Source organism: Capricornis sumatraensis, chromosome 5 (genome assembly GCF_032405125.1).
Source record: "Capricornis sumatraensis isolate serow.1 chromosome 5, serow.2, whole genome shotgun sequence".
Taxonomy (NCBI): Eukaryota; Metazoa; Chordata; class Mammalia; order Artiodactyla; family Bovidae; genus Capricornis; species Capricornis sumatraensis.
Genome location: NC_091073.1, coordinates 68,319,285 through 68,341,655, shown reverse-complemented (window position 1 = coordinate 68,341,655; position 22,371 = coordinate 68,319,285). Strand labels below are relative to the sequence as shown.

At 37.5% G+C, this 22,371-nt stretch overlaps 1 protein-coding gene across 6 annotated transcripts in view; it reads left to right on the top strand.

Moving 5' to 3' along the window:
- BBS9 (Bardet-Biedl syndrome 9) overlaps positions 1–22,371 on the top strand; it is a 461,875-nt gene that overhangs the window by 221,930 nt on the left and 217,574 nt on the right. For all 6 annotated transcript variants that reach the window (XM_068972538.1, XM_068972537.1, XM_068972536.1 and 3 more), the window contains 2 exons: positions 6,381–6,553; positions 15,437–15,589. In XM_068972538.1, the coding sequence (XP_068828639.1) occupies positions 6,381–6,553; positions 15,437–15,589 (326 nt within the window). The remainder of the gene's footprint in view (positions 1–6,380; positions 6,554–15,436; positions 15,590–22,371) is intronic.

Below are 22,371 nucleotides of genomic sequence, written 5' to 3'. Positions count from 1 at the left end.
AAAAATTCAACTTGCAGATACCATGTTTATATTTTTAAATCCCCCAGTCCCATGGTAATTTTTAACATTTTGACATATTTTCCCCCCGTATATGCTGATGAATAAGAAAATAATTGAAGCCTGAATTTGAAAGTTACAGAAAATATCAGACCTATTTAAATGTTTATTATTATGAATTTTACATTTTTCTTGTTTAATGATGTTCATGTATTCATAGCAGAGTACTATTTTAGTCCATTTGGGTGTTATTTAAAAAAAAATACCATAGATTGGGTGGCTTTTACATAACAGAAATTTATTTCTAATAGCTCTGGAGGCTAGGAAGTCCAAGATCAGGGCACTAGTAGGTTTGGTTTCTGGTGAGGACCTGCTTCCTGGTTCACAGATGTCTGGCTTTTCAGTGTGTCATGTGGCAGAAAGGGTAGGAGTGATTCTGGGATCTCTTTTTTATAACAGTGCTGATCTCATTCATGAGGACTCCTTCCGCATGACATAATCTCCTCCCCAAGGCCCCATCTCCAGATCTTATCACAGTGGATATCAGGACTAAATATATGTATTTTGGGGTGACACAAGTGTTCAGGCTATAGCAAATGAAATAAAGAATTTTATTTATATTTAAGTTTTCCGGTGAGCTTTAGATTTTTTAACTTGTTTTATTCTATACTTTTTGTATCAAAATTTTAATTTTTTCAACCAATATGTTTTGACTATCTAATTTTCTTGATCTAAATTTTAAAATATAGGTACTTTGCTGGTGATTCAATGATTAAGACTCTGGACTTACAGTGCAAGGGGTGTGGGTTTTATCCCTGGTGGGGAATTAAGATCTTACGTGTATTGTGGCCAAAAAAATAATAATACAAAGATAAATTACACTTGTGTAAATCTTTTCCCTATAACATTATAGTTGATCTTCATACTGGCCTTGTGAGCTATGCTTTATTTTCCCGTTTGTGTGGATGAAGAAACTGATGGTTGGATGATTTATTTGTACTGAAGTCATAGATTAAAAAATTTACTACATTTTAAGTTTTGCTTAGGGATAAGAGCTGAGAAACGAGATTTCTTTCATAATGTGATGCCCTTAATTGTTTATATATGGCACCACTATGTTGGATCATGGTTATAATGTCCTTAACTATGAGTCTATTTTTGTCCCTTTTCAATTCCTTTTCTACTTGACAGCTTTTATAATAAAAACAAAGAAACAGACAATTACAAATTTTATCATGCCTCTCTCCAGCTTAAAATCTTTTGTGTTGATAATAATATCAAAACTTTTACTAACCCTTATAGGTCTCCCTGTATGTTCTGGCCTGGCCTGATATCCATCTTCATCTTTGGGCACTTTTCCTTACTATGACCTTCTCTCAGTTCTTGGTACATCTCTGACTTTTTCTCCCATTAAGTCTTTGAACTTGCCAATCCCTCTACCTGGGCTGTTCTTTCCATCTTAAGCTCCAAGCTTTATGCACAAAATGATTAGGAGTATGAAGTCTAGAATCAGATTAATAATTTAAGTCCCTGCTCTGGTTTAGATTTCATTTGAATGACTTTGAAAAAATTACAGTGCCTGTTTTTTCCATCTACAGAAATGGAAATAAAATAGTGCAATTATACTATATAAGAATCAAATGAGATAATTCCTAAAAAGCATGAAGCAATTTCCTGGTACACTGTAAGTGCTAGGTAAATTTTAGCAGCTAGTATTATTTAGCTGCTGTGTTTTATGAAATAATAAAAAGCCTGTTTTCCCATTAGTCTTTATCATAGCACCCTTTTTATCTGCATCAGAGTCCTTTCATAACTTGTAATTATTTGTTATATATTTGCTTATTTTCTACCCTTCTCACTAGGATGAGGGCCAGGACCAGTATGTGTTCTTCCCCATTGTTTCCCCAGCACTCACTGCTTAATACCTTCTGAATTGAATGAGTAGGTGCAGAGTTACTTAGAATCTTCTTTTTTTAATGGCTTTTATTTTTTTTCATTTTTTTGGGGGGGTTACTTTTTAATGTAAATTTATTTATTTTAATTGGAGGTTAATTACTTTACAATATTATATTGGTTTTGCCATACATCAGCATGAATCCACCACAGGTATACACATGTTCCCCATCCTGAACCCCCCTCCCTCCTCCCTCCCCGTACCATCCCTCTGGGTCGATAGTGAAAATGATCTAAAATCTTGAAATCAAAATGGAATCACAGATAAATAGCTTGGAGAAAAGGATTGAGGAGATGCAAGAAAGGTTTAACAAGGACTTAGAAGAAATAAAAAAGAGTCAATATATAATGAATAATACTTAGAATCTTTTTAAGACTATCAAATAAAGATTGTCTTCCTTTACAGCTACTTTGTAAAGGGAATTGTGTTTCATTTCTTTCATTTGTCCCTTGCCTTTTGAATCTATTGTCCAAGACTTCGCTCTGTTACTTTAGAAAGTGGAAGTCTTTGCCCAGTATGGGGGATTGAGATGGGTCTCCTAGAGAGTTCATCAGCCTCTGTTCAGATAATTCAAATCTTGATGAAAGATAAAGGGAAATATTTAGATTTGCCTGCATTTTTTTTTTTTTTCATTTTGTCAGATTAGGGGGTTTGTTGTCTTCCAGGAGTGAGGAAGGAGCTGCAGCTGTGGGCAGCAGAAATAAGATACTTTGTCTCTCCTGGGGAAGCTTTTGGGTCCACTGCCTTTCTTGGCTTGCTCACAACATCCCCTGCTCTCCTTAATGAAACACCCATGCCCACTGTAAGCTGTGAATGGGAACCAAATCCCACAGTTCCTAGGAGGCGTCAGGATAGGTGTCAATTGGATCTGTCTTTCCCCATCATCAGCTCAGCCCCAGGACAGCTGAATTTGGAGGTACTTGTTGGCATTTGGCTGAGAATCCTCTCCACATTTCCTCCAGTTGTAAATGCTAATAAAATGTTTTACTTTTAAATAAAATTTAACCAATAAAACTAACCTTTGATAGAGATGTTTAGTGCATTTCTTTTAAGATTTTTAAGTTGTGACACATTTGTATCAAAAAATTACAGTTGAATGGACACATCTCTCCTGGTGTTGGCACAGGCCACTCTGGAGGACAACTTGCTTACCTTACCATCCAGTCTGTGGCTTTGCAGATGCTGCTCTGCATCTGGGAGGGTAGCCACAGTCAAGTATGGCAGTGCCAGCATATGTGCCCATTCCTGCTATTATATTCATGTCTGTTGCTCCAGTAGTCATGACTGCATCTCACCATCTGTTCTCTTGGGCCTGCATCTCTGCAGCATGGAACTGCATCACCTACATCTGCTACGTCCAGCAAAGACTGGGCAGCAGAATGTAAAGTTTGTGTTTGGGGAGATCACAAAGCTGTAAAAGGAGATGTAACTGGCTCAGCTCAGTGTTGTCTTCTAGAAGGCCAAGGGCATTCCCTGCGCCTGGATGGGGGCTCTGGGCTGGAGCAGATACCTGCCCCAAGATGGGCAGACACAGAGAAAGACAAGGTCCTGAGCCAGCCCTGAGCCAGAAGCTACCTTTCTACCTAAGAAGGACAAATGTCTGAGACCTGGAGGCAGCACTGAGCTGCCCAATATGTGTCTTAGGATGCATAGAGGGACAGATTGGTCTGTAACTCCAGAGATAGCCTATCTTCTTCCTCACTGAGTTCTACAACTCCCAAGGAGACTTTTAAGAAAGTACCAATCACCAAGGAGCTCAGAGCCTTAAACACTTCCCAGGGCAGCCAACTCTGTTAATATCTATAATTATTAAACAGTTCTTACTGTGCCTTCTTCCCTTTGCTGCTCCCTTGTTATTGCCTAATTCTTCTGCTACGTAATAGGCCTTCATATACTTGAAAATAGTTGTATATCCCTTGGGGAAAGCTCTGATATTTCTGTGGCAAAATCAACCTTAATGGGGTATCCCTGAGTCTCCTGAGTCAGTGATGGTGGAAACCTTGTTCATTCTTCCGCCATCGCTCCATCTTTCAAGATCTACAGTGAACTTCCTGAAGGGAGAGGCTCTTGCTTTATTCACAATTTAATCTCCAGCATCTTGAACTGACTTATACAAATGAATAGAAGAGAGAATAAATATCAGTCTGGGTTTTCTGTGTTGGACCCCAAGCTTGACTTAGGTAAGACCCCAGATTTAGAGGATTCTAATGCTAGCATACTTTGTCATTAGCATTCTCCCTTCTACCTGTCTACTCACCCCCCTCCATAATTGTACTCTGGTTTTCTTCTAAAGCATTAAACCTTCAGCAACAATTACCAAGAAAGGTAAAATTCGTCATTTCTGACCTTGGCCCTACTGTCTTTGATGGGGGAAAATGAAAAGACATCTGATCAGCACCATGGGCAGAAGCCAACATCCAGAATAAGACTAGAGTGAAAGGAGCGTGGGGAAGGTTCAAGGGGAATGATATGACAGCAGAGAAGACCAGAGTGTTGGCATGTTCCATGGCAGGAATACTCAGTTTATTTTATTCCTTATGTAACTAAAAAGAGTACGACTGGGGGAATGAGAGCAGATATATTCTTGGATTCTGGTTGAGGATGACAAGTTAAAAACCAATTTAAAGTTGTAATATATTTATAGTACCATGGGAGTGTAAATAACTATTTTACATGCATGTATCATAGTACCTTAGGTTCTTTAAGCAAAAAGACTGAGTTAATTTTTATACTCCCAAGATTTATTTCTCTATGAAACATAATAGATGTTCAATAGGATAGGTGACTTCGATCTCAAGAAGTATATGGTCTCTTTGAAGAGACCAAATATGATTATATGGAAAGTTAAATAAGAATATGTGGTTATATGCAGTTAAGTAAACAGTAAACTGTAGATATTCTCTGTATAAATTCAGAGACATGCAATGTTGTGAAGTGGTTAAGACTGATAGATAATCTTTGGATTAATAGCTGGAGTTCCAATCCCTGCTCTGTTACTAACTGGCTAGATGACCTTGCAGATTATTTAAACTCTTCTGTAGCTAGATTTATTCTTCTGTAAAATGGGGATAACAGTATTTCCCCTATTGGGTGATTGAGATTTAAGCAAGAGAGTGAATGTGAAGTGCTTTAGATAGTGCCTGGTACATATAAGGCTGCTACATGTTAGTCAGTCAGTCGTGTCTAACTCATTGCAACTCCATGAACTGTAGCCCACCAGGCTCCTCTGTCCATGGAATTCTCTAGGTAAGAATACTAGAATGGGTAGCCATTCCTTTCTCCAGGCAATCTTTTGTCTCAAAGGTTGAACCCTGGTCTCCTGCATTGCAGGCAGATTCTTTACCATCTGAGTCACCGGGGAAGCCCAATGCTGCTATCGATGGTAGAGAAATAAAGTTTTCTTGGGGTAGTTGAGATTGAAGCCAAATCCTAAAGAATCGGTTGAGTTTAGACAATTGGAAAGAAGGATATTTATCATAAATTCTAGCTCTGACATTTAATTTACTTTGTGACCTTTGGCAAGTCTCTGAGATTCTCTGTGCCTGGTTTTCTTTTTTGTAGGAGAAAGAGTTGTTACAATTTCGGTGCTCAATGCGTAGTTGGTGCTCAACATATAATAGTTGCTCTTATCATAGGTGTAGTTATTGTCACTGCTGTCATCATCAGCATCATCAGGGTAGGAGGCAAGAATTTGGCTCTCTGAGCTGAGGTTTCAGGGAATGGAGGGAACCAAGATTTATATTTGGGGAAGGGTCTTATTGCAAAATCTCTCTTCAAATGAAAGAACTACTAGAAAGATAGAAAGCTTTGATTATGATAACAGGGGTTTAAACTGGCTGCTGTGGCCAGGATGTGGGGCTTTCTGTAGAATAAATTTTATTTCGTATCAATTTTCTGAAACAGATAATGATACCAGGTATACTTTTGCAATGGCTGTTTTCTTACCTTTTTTGTTTTGTTTCTTTGTTTTCTTACTTTTTGAGTAAAGCTTTTTTTGGAAGGATCGATTTTTTTTTGTTTTTACTCTACTGAAACCTATCGTAAGATACATAGTTAAAGGGACCATACTCTGCAGCTTGGCACTGTGATCACATACTTTTGGAGTGAAATTTGAAAATGTTAAGTTATTGATGCAGAAAGTCACAATAAGGTCATAAAATTATTTTTATTAAGCCAAAAATTAAATGAAATCTTTGTCCTTTCATTTTGGTGTTCATGTCAGAGTTAGTGATAATTCATGGCATCACCGACTCAATGGACATGAGTTTACGCAAACTTTGGGAAATAGAGAAGACGGGGGAGTTTGGCATGCTGCAGTCCATGGGATCACAAAGAGTCAGACACGACTCAGCGACTGAACAACAGCAATATGTTATTTCAGCTAGTAATTGTGTTAATAAGCCTTTTGCTTAATTGTTTTTCTCTTTAGAACGATACCGCATTCAGAGTGAACAATTTGAGGATCTTTGGCTTATAACAAATGAGCTTATCATCCGCCTTCAAGAATATTTTGAAAAACAGGGAATCAAAGATTTCACATGTTCTTTTTCTGGATCTGTGCCCCTTGAAGAATATTTTGAGTTGATTGATCATCATTTTGAGGTGTGTATAATCATAACCCATATCATCTGTAGTTTTTCAGTATATGAAAGAGAAGGGGATTCTGTAGAGGTAAGAATTCTAGTATACATGCCATTAGGCAGTACACTAAGTTGTTATTCTTATGTGGGTGGTGGGGTTGTGAATCTTTTCCTGCCCTCTTGCCCAATTTGTGATCAATTGCAGACTTTTACAGAGAGGCTGCCTGGAGCTAAGCATGTGGTCTGGCCTCAGAACAGAGCTGGTTTAATTCTCCCACATGGGGATTTAACCTTTGACCCCAATAACCCAGTGCTAAAACTATTTGAGCTTATCGGCAGCCATTTGGCTAACTAATTCTAGCAGGCCATAAATGAGGTGTGATTATAAAGTAAAGTGATTTTTCTTTTTCATTTTTAACAAGCACACCAGAACTTCTGCATCTGAATGAGGGTTAATCACGTAAAATATTCTCGAGTATCTGGCACAGTAGGTGCTTGGTAAATGCTGAAGGATTAAATGTCTAAATCAGTGAGATATGCTACTAACTTTGTTGCCTGGATATGTTTGCACTTCTTTGGAATTATCTTCAGAGCCTGTGTTACATTTTCTTGAGTATCTTCAGAGTGTCAAATCTTCATCCTTTGAAAATTGATTTGATATTTGAAAATAGTCAAGATTAATGTTTTTCTGAAAACAGTTATACAATGACAGTCATTGTTTTAAGTCCCATGTGTTTAAAAAAAGAATTCACCAAGTTTTACTTACTTATTTGCCTGTAAGTGGATCCTATAGGGAATTACAAAGAGGAATTTCAAAAAGACTTTGAAAATTATTTAAGGAAGCATTGGTTCCCTAGAGTGGCTACTTTTTAAGGAATCTATAGGTTTTTGCATCTCTGTAAACTGGTGTGTGTGTGCAAGCATGTATGTGTGTATTGTAGAGAGAGAGGAAGGGAGAGAATATGTTATGTAAATTGTCAGTCACATGAACATTCTACTTAATGTTCAGTTCCCTGAACATTCTAAGAGCATTGAACGTTCTAAGAGCATTTAACCTATAAATAAAGACTTCTTTGAATACAATGTCAACATAAAGGGAAATTTTCAGTGAGTAACCACATTATCAAATAAATTAATTTGGGTTTTCTCTCATCTATGCTGATAATATTGTATAGGATAATATACTTTGACCAAATTGTGGTACCAAAAGTCAATAGTTTGGGAAATAACATTTAGGTACTCTGAGTACTGAGAACCTTTGCAATTCTCTAGGATATATCTGAAGAAATTCCTGCCTAACTATGTGAAACTGAGGTCCAATGACTTACAGAAGAGAGTCCATAGAAAGACTATACTAATTTAATATTTGTAACATTTAAAATTGAAAACATTAGTTTCTAATTGACTGTATTTGACATATAGTCCATGTCCCTCCTGTCCTATATTTGGTTGGCTAGTTAATCCTTGCAGTTTCTACATCAGGGACATTTCTTTTCTGGGGTGGGACTTAGGGAATATGGTCAACTATATACACTTTTACTTGTCAAACAAGTTAAACAGGGCATGCTTATACTTCCTTTACTCTCTGGCCCCACTCTCTACCTTTTTAAATACAACTTTCAACTTTAAATAAAGGTGGCTTTTGGACTCCAAGTGTCCTTTAGCATAAGCTCCATGAAAACAGGAACTTTTGTCTGTTTTATTCATTATTGAAATTCCTAGTGCCTAGAACATTGCTTGGCACTAAGATCCATACATAATTGTTACGTGTTAAAATTCTAATATGTGAAAACATTTCAATCACTGCTGTTTTGTTACATATACAGACACCTGGCTGATGTCTCAATATTGAAGATATATTTTTATTTTTTATTTCATGAATTGAGGAAATAAAATATTACAGCAGGATGTCATACAATTAAAAGTAAATTGTTGATAACTTTGGTCTCTAATTCCTCTGCCTTTTCTAAAGCTAGCTTGAAAATCTTGAAGTTCACGGTTCACGTTTTGCTGAAACCTGCCTTGGAGAATTTTGAGCATTAATTTACTAGCCTGTGAGATGAGTGCAGTTGTGTGGTAGTTTGAGCAATCTTTGGTATTGTCTTTCTTTCTGCTGGATCTTTGAAAAAACAAGAGAGTTACAGGAAGACATCTTTTTCTGCTTTATTGACTATGCCAAAGCCTTTGACTGTGGATCACAAGAAACTGTGGAAAATTCTGAAAGAGATGGGAATACCAGACCACCTAACCTGATTCTTGAGAACCCTGTATGCAGGTCCGGAAGCAACAGTTAGAACTGGACATGGAACAACAGACTGATTCCGAATAGGAAAAGGAGTACGTCAAGGCTGTATATTGTCACCCTGCTTATTTAACTTATATGCAGAGTACATCATGAGAAACGCTTGACTGGAATAAACACAAGCTGGAATCAAGATTGCTGGGAGAAATATCAATAACCTCAGATATGCAGATGACACCACCCTTATGGCAGAAAGTGAAGAGGAACTAAAAAGCCTCTTGATGAAAGTGAAAGAGGACAGTCAAGAAGTTGGCTTAAAGCTCAACCTTCAGAAAATGAAGATCATGGCATCCGGTCCCATCACTTCATGGGAAATAGATGGGGAAACAGTGTCAGGCTTTATTTTTTGGGCTACAAAATCACTGCAGATGGTGATTGCAGCCATGAAATTAAAAGATGCTTACTACTTGGAATGAAAGTTATGACCAACCTAGATAGCATATTGAAAAACAGAGACATTACTTTGCCAATAAGATCCATCTAGTCAAGGCTATGGTTTTTCCAGTGGTCATGTATGGATGTGAGAGTTGGACTGGGAAGAAAGTTGAGTGCCGAAGAACTGATGCTTTTGAACTGTGGTGTTGGAGAAGACTCTTGAGAGTCCCTTGGACTGCAAGAAGAACAGCCAGTCCATTCTAAAGGAGATCAGTCCTGGGTGTTCATTGGAAGGACTGATGCTGAAGCTGAAACTCCAATACTTTGGCCTCCTCATGTGAAGATTGACTCATTGGAAAAGACTTTGATGCTGGGAGGGATTGGGGGCAGGAGGAGAAGGGGACGACAGAGGATGAGATGGCTGGATGGCATCACCGACTTGATGGACATGAGTTTGGGTAAACTCCGGGAGTTGGTGATGGACAGGGAGGCCTGGCATGCTGCAATTCATGGGGTCACAAAGAGTCGGACACAACTGAGCAACTGAACTGAACTGAGCTGAACTGTTGATAACTTTTGCAATATTCTTCTTAAAAAATTAGTTGTTACATCACTTTAAATTTTGATAATGAATTTTTTTTTCCCTTCAGGAGAATATTCTTTGATATAGCTACTTAAGTGCTTCTTAAGTGCTGAAACTGGGGTTAAAGGAGGGTAATAAAATTCCAAGTCTTTCTCTCACTGTTTGCAGATGACATGATCGTCTGCATAGAAAACCGTAAAGGCTCCACCAGAAAATTAATAGAGCTAACCAATGAATATAGTAATGTTGCAAGGTATAAAATTAACACACAGAAATCCCTTGCATTCATATACAGTAACAATGAGAAAACAGAAACAGAATTTAAGGAAACAATTCCATTCACCATTACAACAAAAATAATAAAATACTTAAGAATAAATCTACCTAAAGACACAAAAGACCTATATATATAAAACTATAAAACACTGATGAAAGAAATCAAAGATGACAAAATAGATGGAGAAATATACCATGGTCATGGATCGGAAGAATCAATATAGTAAAAATGAGTATACTACCCAAAGCAAGATTCAATGCAATCCCTATCAAGCTACCAAAGGTATTTTTCACAGAACTAGAACAAATAATTTCACAATTTGTATGGAAATACAAAAAACCTCGAATAGCCAAAGCAATCTTGAGAAAGAAGAATGGAACTGGAGGAATCAATCTGCCTGACTGCAGACTATACTACAAAGCTACTGTCATCAAGACAGTATGGTACTGGCACAATGACAGAAATATAAATCAATGGAACAAAATACAAAGCCCAGAGATAAATCCATGCACCTATGGACACCTTATGTTTGACAAAGGAGGCAAGAATATACAATAGATTAAAGACAGTCTCTTTAACAAGTGGTGCTGGGAATACTGGTCAACCACTTGTAAGAAACTAGAACACTTTCTAACACCATACACAAAAATAAACTCAAAATGGATTAAAGATCTAAACGTAAGACCAGAAACTATAAAACTCCTAGAGGAAAACATAGGCAAAACACTCTGCCATAAATCACAGTAGGATCCTCTATGACCCACCTCCCACCTTTTGCTTGGAAATACAAGCAAAAATAAAGAAATGGGACCCAATTAAAATTAAAAGCTTTTGCACAATGAAGGAAACTATAAGCAAGGTGAAAAGGCAGCCTTCAGAATGGGAGAAAATAATAGCAAATGAAGCAACTGACAAACAACTAATCTCAAAAATATACAAACAGCTCCTGAAGCTGAATTCCAGAAAAATAAATGACCCAATCAAAGAATGAGCAAAAGAACTAAACAGACATTTCTCCAAAGAAGACATACAGATGAATAACAAACATGTGAAAAGATGCTCAACATCACTCATTAACAGAGAAATGCAAATCAAAACCACAATGAGGTACAATCTCATGCTGATCAGAATGGCTACTATCAAAAAGTCTACAAATAATAAATACTGGAGAGGGTGTGGAGAAAAAGAGACTCCTCTTACATTGTTGGTGGAAATGCAAACTAGTACAACCACTATGGAGAACAGTATGGAAATTCCTTAAAAAACTGGAAATAGAACTGCCATATGACCCAGCATTTCCACTGCTGGGCATAGACACTGAGGAAACCAGAAATGAAAGAGACATGTGTACCCCAATGTTCATCGCAGCACTGTTTATAATAGCCAGGGCATGGAAGCAACCTAGATGTCCATCAGCAGATGAATGGATAAGAAAGCTGTGGTACATATACAAAATGGAGTATTACTCAGCCATTAAAAAGAATACATTTGAATCAGTTCTAATGAGGTGGATGAAACTGGAGTCTATTATACTGAGTGAAGTAAGCCAGAAAGAAAAACACCAATACAGTATACTAATGCTCAGATCATGAACTCCTTATTACCAAATTCAAACTCAAATTGAAGAAAATAGGGAAAACTACTAGACCATTCAGGTATGACCTAAATCAAATCCCTTATGATTATGCAGTGGAAGTGAGAAATAGATTTAAGGGCCTAGATCTGATAGATAGAGTGCCTGATGAACTATGGACAGAGGTTCGTGACATTGTACAGGAGAACAGGGATCAAGACCATCCCCATGGAAAAGAAATGCAAAAAAGCAAAATGGCTGTCTGGGGAGGCCTTACGAATAGCTGTGAAAAGAAGAGAAGTGAAAAGCAAAAGAGAAAAGGAAAGATATAAGCATCTGAATGCAAAGTTCCAAAGAATAGCAAGAAGAGATAAGAAAGCCTTCTTCAGCGATCAATGCAAAGAAATAGAGGAAAAGAACAGAATGGGAAAGACTAGAGATCTCTTCAAGAAAATTAGAGATACCAAGGGAACATTTCATGCAAAGATGGGCTCGATAAAGGACAGAAATGGTATGGACCTAACAGAAGCAGAAGATATTAAGAAGAGGTGGCAAGAATACACAGAGGAACTGTACAAAAAAGATCATCACGACCCAGATAATCATGATGATGTGATCACTAATCTAGAGCCAGACATCTTGAAATGTGAAGTCAAGTGGGCCTTAGAAAGCATCACTACGAACAAAGCTAGTGGAGGTGATGGAATTCCAGTTAAGCTGTTTCAAATCCTGAAAGATGATGCTGTGAAAGTGCTGCACTCAATATGCCAGCAAATTTGGAAAACTCAGCAGTGGCCACAGGACTGGAAAAGGTCAGTTTTCATTCCAATCCCAAAGAAAGGCAATGCCAAAGAATGCTCAAACTACCACACAATTGCACTCATCTCACACAGTAGTAAAGTAATGCTCAAAATTCTCCAAGCCAGGCTTCAGCAATATGTGAACCATGAACTCCCTGATGTGCAAGCTGGTTTTAGAAAAGGCAGAGGAACCAGAGATCAAATTGCCAACATGCATTGGATCATTGAAAAAGCAAGAGAGTTCCAGAAAAACGTCTATTTCTGCTTTATTGTCTATGCCAAAGCCTTTGACTGTGTGGATCACAATAAACTGTGGAAAATTCTGGAAGAGATGGGAATACCAGACCACCTTACCTGCCTCTTGAGAAATCTGTATGCAGGTCAGGAAGCAACAGTTAGAACTGGACATGGAACAACAGACTGGTTCCGAATAGGAAAAGGAGTACGTCAAGGCTGTATATTGTCACCCTGCTTATTTAACTTCTATGCAGAGTATATCATGAGAAACGCTGGACTGGAAGAAACACAAGCTGGAATCAAGATTGCTGGGAGAAATATCAATAACCTCAGATATGCAGATGACACCACCCTTATGGCAGAAAGTAAAGAGGAACTAAAAAGCCTCTTGGTGAAAGTGAAAGAGGAGAGCGAAAAAGTTGGCTTAAAGCTCAACATTCAGAAAACAAAGATCATGGATCCGGTCCCATCACTTCATGGGAAATAAATGGGGAAACAGTAGAAACAGTGTCAGGCTTTATTTTTTTTTGGCTCCAAAATCACTGCAGATGGTGATTACAGCTATGAAATTAAAAGACGCTTACTCCTTGGAAGAAAAGTTTTGACCAACCTAGATAGTATATTCAAAAGCAGAGCCATTACTTTGCCAACTAAGGTCCGTCTAGTCAAGACTATGGTTTTTCCAGTGGTCATGTATGGATGTGAGAGTTGTACTGTGAAGAAGGCTGAGTGCCGAAGAATTGATGCTTTTGAACTGTGGTGTTGGAGAGGACTCTTGAGAGTCCCTTGGACTGCAAGGAAATCCAACCAGTCCATTCTGAAGGATTTCTTTGGAAGGAATGATGCTAAAGCTGAAGCTCCAGTACTTTGGCCACCTCATGTGAAGAGTTGACTCATTGGAAAAGACTGATGCTGGGAGGGATTGGGGGCAGGAGGAGAAGAGGACAACTGAGGATGAGATGGCTGGATGGCATCACTGACTTGATGGATGCAAGTCTGAGTGAACTCCGGGAGCTGGTGATGGACAGGCAGGCCTGGCATGCTGCACTTCATGGGGTTGCAGAGTTGGACATGACTGAGTGACTGAACTGAACTGAACTGAATGCATATATATGGGATTTAGAAAGATGTCAACGATGACCTTATATGAGAGGCAGCAAAAGAGACACAGATATATACAACAGTCTTCTGGTCTCTGTGGGAAAGGGTGAGGGTGGGATGATTTGAGACATGTATATTATCATGTGTGAAACAGATCGCCTGTCAAGGTTCGATGCGTGAGACAGGGTGCTCAGGGCTAGTGCACTGGGATGACCCAGAGGGATGAGATGAGGAGGGAGGTGGGAGGGAGGTTCAGGATCGGGAACACATGTACACCCATGCCTGATTCATATCAAGGTATGGCAGAAATCAATACAGTATTGTAAAGTAATTAGCCTCCAATTAAAATAAATAAATTTTTAAAAATTCCAAGTTTTTTCCCCAATCATGTGTCTTTTCTCCTCAAATGCACTGAAAAAGAGGGGAGTTTGGTTTGATATCAGAAATGAAACTATGTTTGATTTCCAAACATACTAAATATTGTACTTCAGAAGTATTATGACTGTTCTGTAAAGTACCAGTTCACATGATCTGGTTTCATGGAGTGTTCCCTAGGACATTGATCAGTTTCTTTATTTTAATAATATTAAATTCAAAAATTATGAAAAGAGTTATATGGAAAAGAGTCATTTCTGATTCTCATCCTCCCATTATTCAGTCTCTTTGGATGCAACTTTTGGTGTCCAGTTTCTTGTGATCTTTCTAGAATTGTTCTATGTAGTCACAACTATGTTAATGTACAATTTTTTAGAAAAAATACATGCATGATATTCTGTATTTTTTTACTTTGCTTCTTTGAATGCATCTTTGGCTAGCATTGCTTATCTGTACCTAGTGGTCCTCTTGTTCCTCTATTGATAGCAGTTTGATTATTAACATTATCTTACTGTAATAGGAACAGAGCAAATTTTGTAATGAATATCTTTGCTTGTACATTACTTTTTGCAAGCACACCTCTTGGAAAAATTCCTGGAAGTGCGATTGCTAGGTCAAAGGCTGTTACTTTTGAGAACAATTTGTATTAACTTCTCTGTGAATCTTGCCTACTTTTCTATTGGATTGGTGCTCTTTTTCTTACTTGTATGTTTGGGTTGTGGTCACTTTTTTTTTAAATCAGTTTGTAGGTGCTTTCTGGATATTATGGCAATCACATAGAACTGTTTTTTTTTTAAGTTAGTAATTTATCAGGGGTGTGTGTGTGTGTTTGTATATGTGTGACTTTTGGCTTTTCACTTATAAAGATCTGTCTCATGCTAAAATTATTTTTAAAATACAATTTTCTAGTACTTTTGTTTTATTTAAACTTTTGATTCCTCTGCAGTTGATTTTGCTGCAAAGGCTAGGGGAGAGATTATAGAATATTATTCTTTTTTTCCATTGTATATTTAATCAGTTATCACAAAATGTTTATTAAATAATCTGTCTTTATTCCTTGGTAAGTGGGCCATTTTTACTAAATTTCTATCCAGCCTATTTCACTGTATCATTTATGTATTCATGAATCAAATATCATACTGTTTTAATTCTCTAAACTCTGTAATACCTTAAATTTCCTCTTTACTCTTTTCAAATTTTTATTGGCATCGCCAGTATCCCTACTTTAGACACATTTTTGTTGTGCACATTTAGCCTGAATTAAAGAAATTCTTCATTGTAGTTGCGGATAAATGGTGAAAAATTAGAAGAACTGTTGTCTGAAAGAGCTGTACAATTTCGGGCCATTCAACGTCGGCTGTTAACAAGGTTCAAAGATAAAACACCTGCGCCCCTCCAACACCTGGACACCTTGCTAGATGGAACTTACAAGCAGGTAAGTATAATATCAGTGATAGTTTTCTACTCCTAGAGTCACGTACCAGACTAACAAGGTTAGGTGTTTCTTTCCTGTGTATTATGAAACAGTGAACAGCATACAAGCTTAAGACTCAGAATTTAGTCAAGCTCTGTCATTGTCTAATTATGTGACTTTGAGTAAATTAGAATAGATCCATCCATATTTTACTTTCCAGAGTTTTTGTGAGGATTTTCCATCATTTCTTTGAAGCAGCCAGCATAATGCCAGGCATATAGTATATGCTTGATAAATAGTAGCTGTTATGGTTAGTGTGTTTATTGGACAATTCTTGGTACATTCCATAATTATCATAATTCTCAAATTGTCTTACAGAGCAATTGGATCATACTTTCAGAGTTTTGTCAGCTGATGTTTTAAAGATAGAATTTTGTTTTTAAAATTCATTGATGTATAGTTGATTTACAATGTTGTGCTAGTTCATGCTGTACAATAAAGTGATTCAGATACACACAGCCCCACACACGCACATTCTTTTTCATATTGTTCTCCATTATGGTTTGTCACAGGGTACTTCCCTGTGCTGTAGGACCTTGTTGTTTATCCGTTCTATATGCAATAGTTCGTGTCTGCTAATCTCAAACTCCCAATCCCTTCCTTCCCCAGTTATCCTCCCCCTTGTCAATCACAAGTCCGATCTTTATGTCTGTGAGTCTATTTTGTAGATAAATTCCCTTGTGTCATATTTTAGATTCCACATATAAGTGATATCACATGATATTTATCTTTCTCTTTTGTCTTACTTAGTATGATCATCTCTGGTCTATCCATGTTGCTGTATAACATTATTTTATTCTTTTTTATGGCTGAGTAGTATTCCATTGTATATGTGTACCATATCTTTATTCATCTGTTGTTGACCATTTAGATTGTTTCATGTCTTGGCTATTGTGAATCGTGCTGTGAACATAGGGGTATGTGTATCTTTTTGAATTATAGTTTTGTCTGGATATATGCCTAGGAATAGGATTGCTGGATCACATGGGAACTCTATTTTTTGTTTTTGAGAAACCTCCATACTGTTTTTCATGGTGGCTGCACCAACTTACATTACCACCAACTGTGTAGGAGGGTTCCTTTTTCTTTACACCCTCTATAGCATTTGTCATTTGTAGACTTCTTTAGTATGGCCATTCTGATGGTGTGAGGTGGTGCCTTATTGTAGTTTTGATTTGCATTTCTTTATTAATTAGCAATGTTGAGCATCTTCATGTGCCAGTTGGCCATGAGATGGAATTCTTAAGTAGCCCTTTGTTCTAGCTCAAAAAGACTTTTTTCTTCCTCTTTGAGTCTTTCTTCTACCAATGTTTTATTATTTGCATAACTAGGGTTATCTGAGTCTTACTCTTAAGGTATTACATCTTTAAAAACTATTCAAAATTATCTCAGACTTGAAATTATAATTTTTAACATTGAAATTTCATGGATAAGGCCTTTTCCAGTTCTACTATAAAGAAGTCAGCTTTGATTAACTACATTATGTCTTCTTACATATCTATACAATATCAATGATCCGTTTCAAAATCAGTGTTGATGATATGAATACTCTGTTGATTTTTTTGATTGAATTTTTTGTTGAGATAGTTGTATATTCCCATGCAGTTATAACAAAAAGTACAGCTAGGGACTTTGCTAGTGGATAAGAATCTACCTGCCAGTGCAGGGGACACAGGTTCAATCCCTGGTCCAGGAAGATCCCACATGCCTCAGAGCAGCTAAGCCCATGAGCCACAACCACTGAGCCTGATTGCTGCGACTACTGAAGCCTGCACACTCTAGAGTCCATGCTCCACAGTAAGAGAAGCCACTGCAATGAGAAGCCTCTGCACCACAACAAAGAGTAACTCCTGCTGATGGCAATTAGAGATAACCTCCAAGCAGCACTGAAGACCCAGCACAGTCAATAAATAAATAATTTAAAAAGAAACTATAAAAAAATACAGCTAAATTTCACATATCATTTACCCACTTTCTTCCAGTGGTATCATTTTGTAAAACTATAGTATAATATCACAACCAGATTATTGACATTGATAAAATCTGTAGATTTTTATTCAAATTTCCACAATTTTACCTGTACTTATATGTGGGTGTATTAAGTTCTATACAGTTTTATGTAGGTCTGTGTATCCACCATCTTGTGTATTCAAGATACCAAGCAGCTCCATCACACAAGACTTCTTCATGTTACATTTCACTGACAAAAACCCCTCCCCAACACTGTGCTTCCCTACCACATTTTGCTGTTTTTGGAAGAATGAATCAGATATTGTTTTCATAGTTAGCTTTTCTAAAGGGAAGAATCGTGGAGAAGGAAATGGCATCCCGCTCTGGTATTCTTGCCTGGGAAATCCCTTGGACAGAGGAGCCTGGTGGGCTATAGTCCATAGGGTCACAAAGTCAAACATGACTTAGTGACTAAACAACAACAGCAACGGCAACAACAAAAAGAAGAAAAATAGCTTATTATGTGAACATCACTAAATGTATTGATAATATCTTTGCTTCTTGAAATTTTCATGGTTATTTGAAAATCAGTAGCAATTAGAGGGATAGTCCGCAGCAATAGTAGATTTTGGGGAAGAACATGGGGCTTCAAGACCAAAGACCCCTGTTCTGTCACTTATTACTGTGTGGCTTTTGGCAATTTCCTTACCTTCCCAGAACTTCAGTTTCTTTCCATAAAATGGAGCACATACTCACTGTCTTATTACAAAGATTCTATTCTATAGTAGATGTAGAAATGCTTGGTATATTGTTCTACAAATACAGATTGCAAATTTCTTCTGTGCTGAAGCAATTATGTGACTCAGATCAGTAAGCACTAATGCTGTTTCTGTTCCAGACTTTTTTTTCTCTCTTAGGTATACTTTTTTTTTTTTTTTTTATGTTCTTCATTTTCTTTCTTTTTTTCCCCTCCTCCTCCTTCTTCATATATCTTTGATGATCTATCTCATTCTTAGGCTTCCTGCCACATCTGCACTCGGAGGTGAAGAATCTTGTCTTTAATGGTGCTTCATTTTGTGGACGCAATGGCAGAGGGATCTTTAAAGGGGTTTGATGAAGATGCTTCATTTAATGCTTTTCATATTTTCTATATAGCAAGACTTTCTTTGTCTTTTCTACATTCTAAGTTTTGGGGTTTATTTTTTTCTGCTTAGGTCTTAAGGGTGCTAGATGTCCAGGAGCTGCTGTGAATTCCAATAAAGTTTTTAAGACAAACTGAGGGTGAAGCCCAAATCTCTTCATAATGAATGATTGTACGTTGCTGAGTTGGCTATAGTGTGAAATAACTGATATGGTATTAATATATTTATTAATGTAATGGAGTCAGTGATGGTATAGCTGTATGGGTTCTGAAGTCAAAGTTTGGCTTGCTATCTTTTCATTCAGTAATGGTAGCTACTGTTATTTAGGAACCAAATGTCAGTTTGCCAGGTATAGAGTGGATAAGGCCAGGATGGGCAGGCAGTATGACTTCTGTGCCCTTGGTGTTTAGCAGAAGCTCGTGGGTGTGTGCATGCTCAGTTGCTTCAGTCATGCCTGACTCTTTGCAACCCTATGGGCTGTAGCCCACCAGGTTCCTCTGTCTGTGGGATTCTCCAGGCAAGAATACTGAAGTGGGTTGCATTTCTTCCTCCAGGGGATCTTCCTGACCCAGGATTCAAATCCCTGTCTCTTAGGTCTCCTGCATTGGCAGGCAGGTTCTTTACCATTAGTGCCACTTGGGAAGAAACTCTTGGTACTACTAGCTTACACAGTGAAGCCAGTGAACTGAAGACAGTCTCTAGTCTTCTAGTGACCTGGGATGTAGGATCATGAGCTCAAGTGACTGTCTTCTATGCATCCCAGTTTGTTTCATCTGGATGTATTCTTAGAAGGAAGATTTCTTAGTCAAAAAATATTTCTCACTCACAAACACACACACATCATACACACACACACACACACACGTGCACATACATATTACTTAGCAAAAATGTACTAAATTATGATTCTGCTGGGAGTTTATAAAATAGTCTGTTTTCTAGGTATTATGGTTTTTGATAGTTACAATTCTTAACCTGGTAAGATAATTTTACTGTTATTTTAATCTTTCTTTGCTTACCAGTGAGGCTGAACATTTAAAAAATGTTAACTGGCCATTTACCTTTCTTCTTTTGTGATTTACATGTGTAAAAGCTTTTGGTCAATAGTTTATCAAGTCGTGCAGCTTTTTGTTATTTTGTGTATATTAAGCTAGCAAGCTTTTAGCATACTTTTGTCATGCATAAAAAATACTTTGTGTATGTAAGGAATGTAATCTCTCTTCATATGTAAAATTTTACCAATTTGGCATTTGCCTTTTATTTTTTAGACAAGTAAAATTTACAAAATCTTTGCATAGTAAAATCTATTCCTCTTTTTCCTTCAGACATCACTGTCTAGGAAAGTCTTCCCATGCCAAGAGTACATAAGTATTGACTAAGAATTTATTTTAACATTTTTATGCTATCATTCTTTATATATACTTTTTTAATCCATCTGGAATGTATTATGCAATTTAGTGGGAATCTGATCTTCTCATCAAAAATGGTGAACTAGTTGTCTCGGCCCCTGCTTATTGTATAATCCTTTTTCTTTTTCTTACTGAGCTGAAATACTATTTGTAACATTTAACCATTTTACTGTATAGCGAACTACTCCAAACCTTAGTGGTTTCAAACAACAACAATTCATTATTGCTCATGAGTCTTCAAATCAGCTGAGCAGTTCTGCTGACCTGGTCATGGTTAGCTGTTCTTATTTGAATTCACTCATGTGTCTCTGGTTAGCTAGTTGGTCAGGTGGAGACTAGATGTACTTACCTATTTGGCATTTGGCTCACAGTTAGATGGAGTGATTGTGCCACACGTATCTCCTGTGTGGCAGGCTGGCCTGTGCTTGTTCACGTGGTGGCTACAGGTCCCAATATACAAATACTCTTCAAGTCTCTGCCTGGGCTATGTCTCTGGTTCCCCATTGGTTTTGACCAACCCAGATCAAAGGGCTGGGAAAATAAACTCTTCTTCTTTATTGAAGGAGTAAAGGATTGTGGGCATTTTCACAATCTACCCTAAATTAGCATATAGTAATGGTAGCTCAGACGGTGAAGAATCTGCTTGCAATGTGGGAGACCTGGATTCAGTCCCTGGGTTGGGAAGACCCCCTGGCGGAGGGCATGGCAACCCATTCCAGTATTCTTGCCTAGAGAATCTGCATGGACAGAGGAGCCGATGCAGTCCATGGTGTTGCAAAGAGTCGGACATAACTGAATGACTAAGCACAGCACAAATTAGCAAAATGTTTTAAAAGCTAATTTTTGCAACTTTCCTAGCCTTTGAACTTAGGTTTTTCTATATTTTTTACTTTGAAACCTATATTTTTTTGGTTACTAAAATTTTGTTAATTCATAATCAGTGTGGTCTATGGATTCTAGAGATAATTTCTCCTGCAATTAGTTAGATTTAAGAAAACAGAACATCTGTGCTATTTTCAGGCTAGTGCCCAAATACTTGCCTATGTGCTAAGTTATAGTCAGCTGTTTTGGGGATGGAATCTGTTATTTAGTCTCCTGTAAGTCACCGCCATAGTCCTGTCCAAGGTGGGCTTTATCTATGCAGTCACAGAACCCTGTGTTTGGTTTGAATGCTCTGTGGTAGCCATCTTGAAATTCTTAAGACTTTTTGAGCATGAGCCCCCATATTTTCATTTTGCTGTGGGTCCCGCAAATAATGTAGGTTGTTGTTGCCCTGTTGGGATTTCTAATGAGAACAAGACAATTGGGAATTCAAATGTAGAGTATAATTCAAAGACTTACTGTTTTTATTACCACTACCCCAAAATCACTTGTAAGTTTCCTTAAAGATGAACAGGAAGGGATGTAGTGGGCTCCTCTGAATAGCTCAAAGGTTTTTTCTGGGACTGGCATCTTGGTTAACTGACAATGAAGTGACAAGGGTTGTTGCATTTAAGGTTATCATCTTGCAATTAGTTGTATCTAAGCATGTTGAGGGTGGCAGCCTGTGGGCCATTGGCTTCAAGATGCACCATGAATAGTTATGAATTTTGATGTACAAAGAATTCAGCCAACAACTTTTATCCCATTTTTAACTGCAGGTTATTTCTTATATCTTGTATCTTTGATTGAATAGAACCCCCAAACCACATCACCACATTATAATTTTAGTAGCATGCCTTTCCTGTATAGTATCTACCTGTCATCATATCAGACTTCACTGGGGTATCTACCAACCCCTCTTTCCTGAGGTCATCCTACTGCTGAGGCAAGGAGAGAGGACTAGTGTGTTCACTCTGGAAAAGCATCTTGTGATTCTTACATGGGAAGGATCTGGTTTCCAATGAATGAGGCTTTTCCAGTTGCTCACCACAATTTCTATACCTTATTCTAGAATTCTGGAAGAAAAGTCTTGACTTTGTCAAAGAACTTTCACCTTTACTTTCAGCTTTAGAGACATAATGTTGAAAGAAAGTAACTATGTCAAGAGTTTCTTTTTTTCAGCAGTCAGAAACCTGTATTTCCTCATTTGGATAATTATAATACTGCTTTGTCAATCACCTGAATATATTTTTGGAAGACCTAAGAAAGAAAGTATGGGAAAGATGGGAAATTCGTGTTTAATGAGGATCTATTGAGTCTGAGGTACATTTCATTTATTTCATGTAACATAATCATCTTATGTGGGTGGCATTCTTATTTC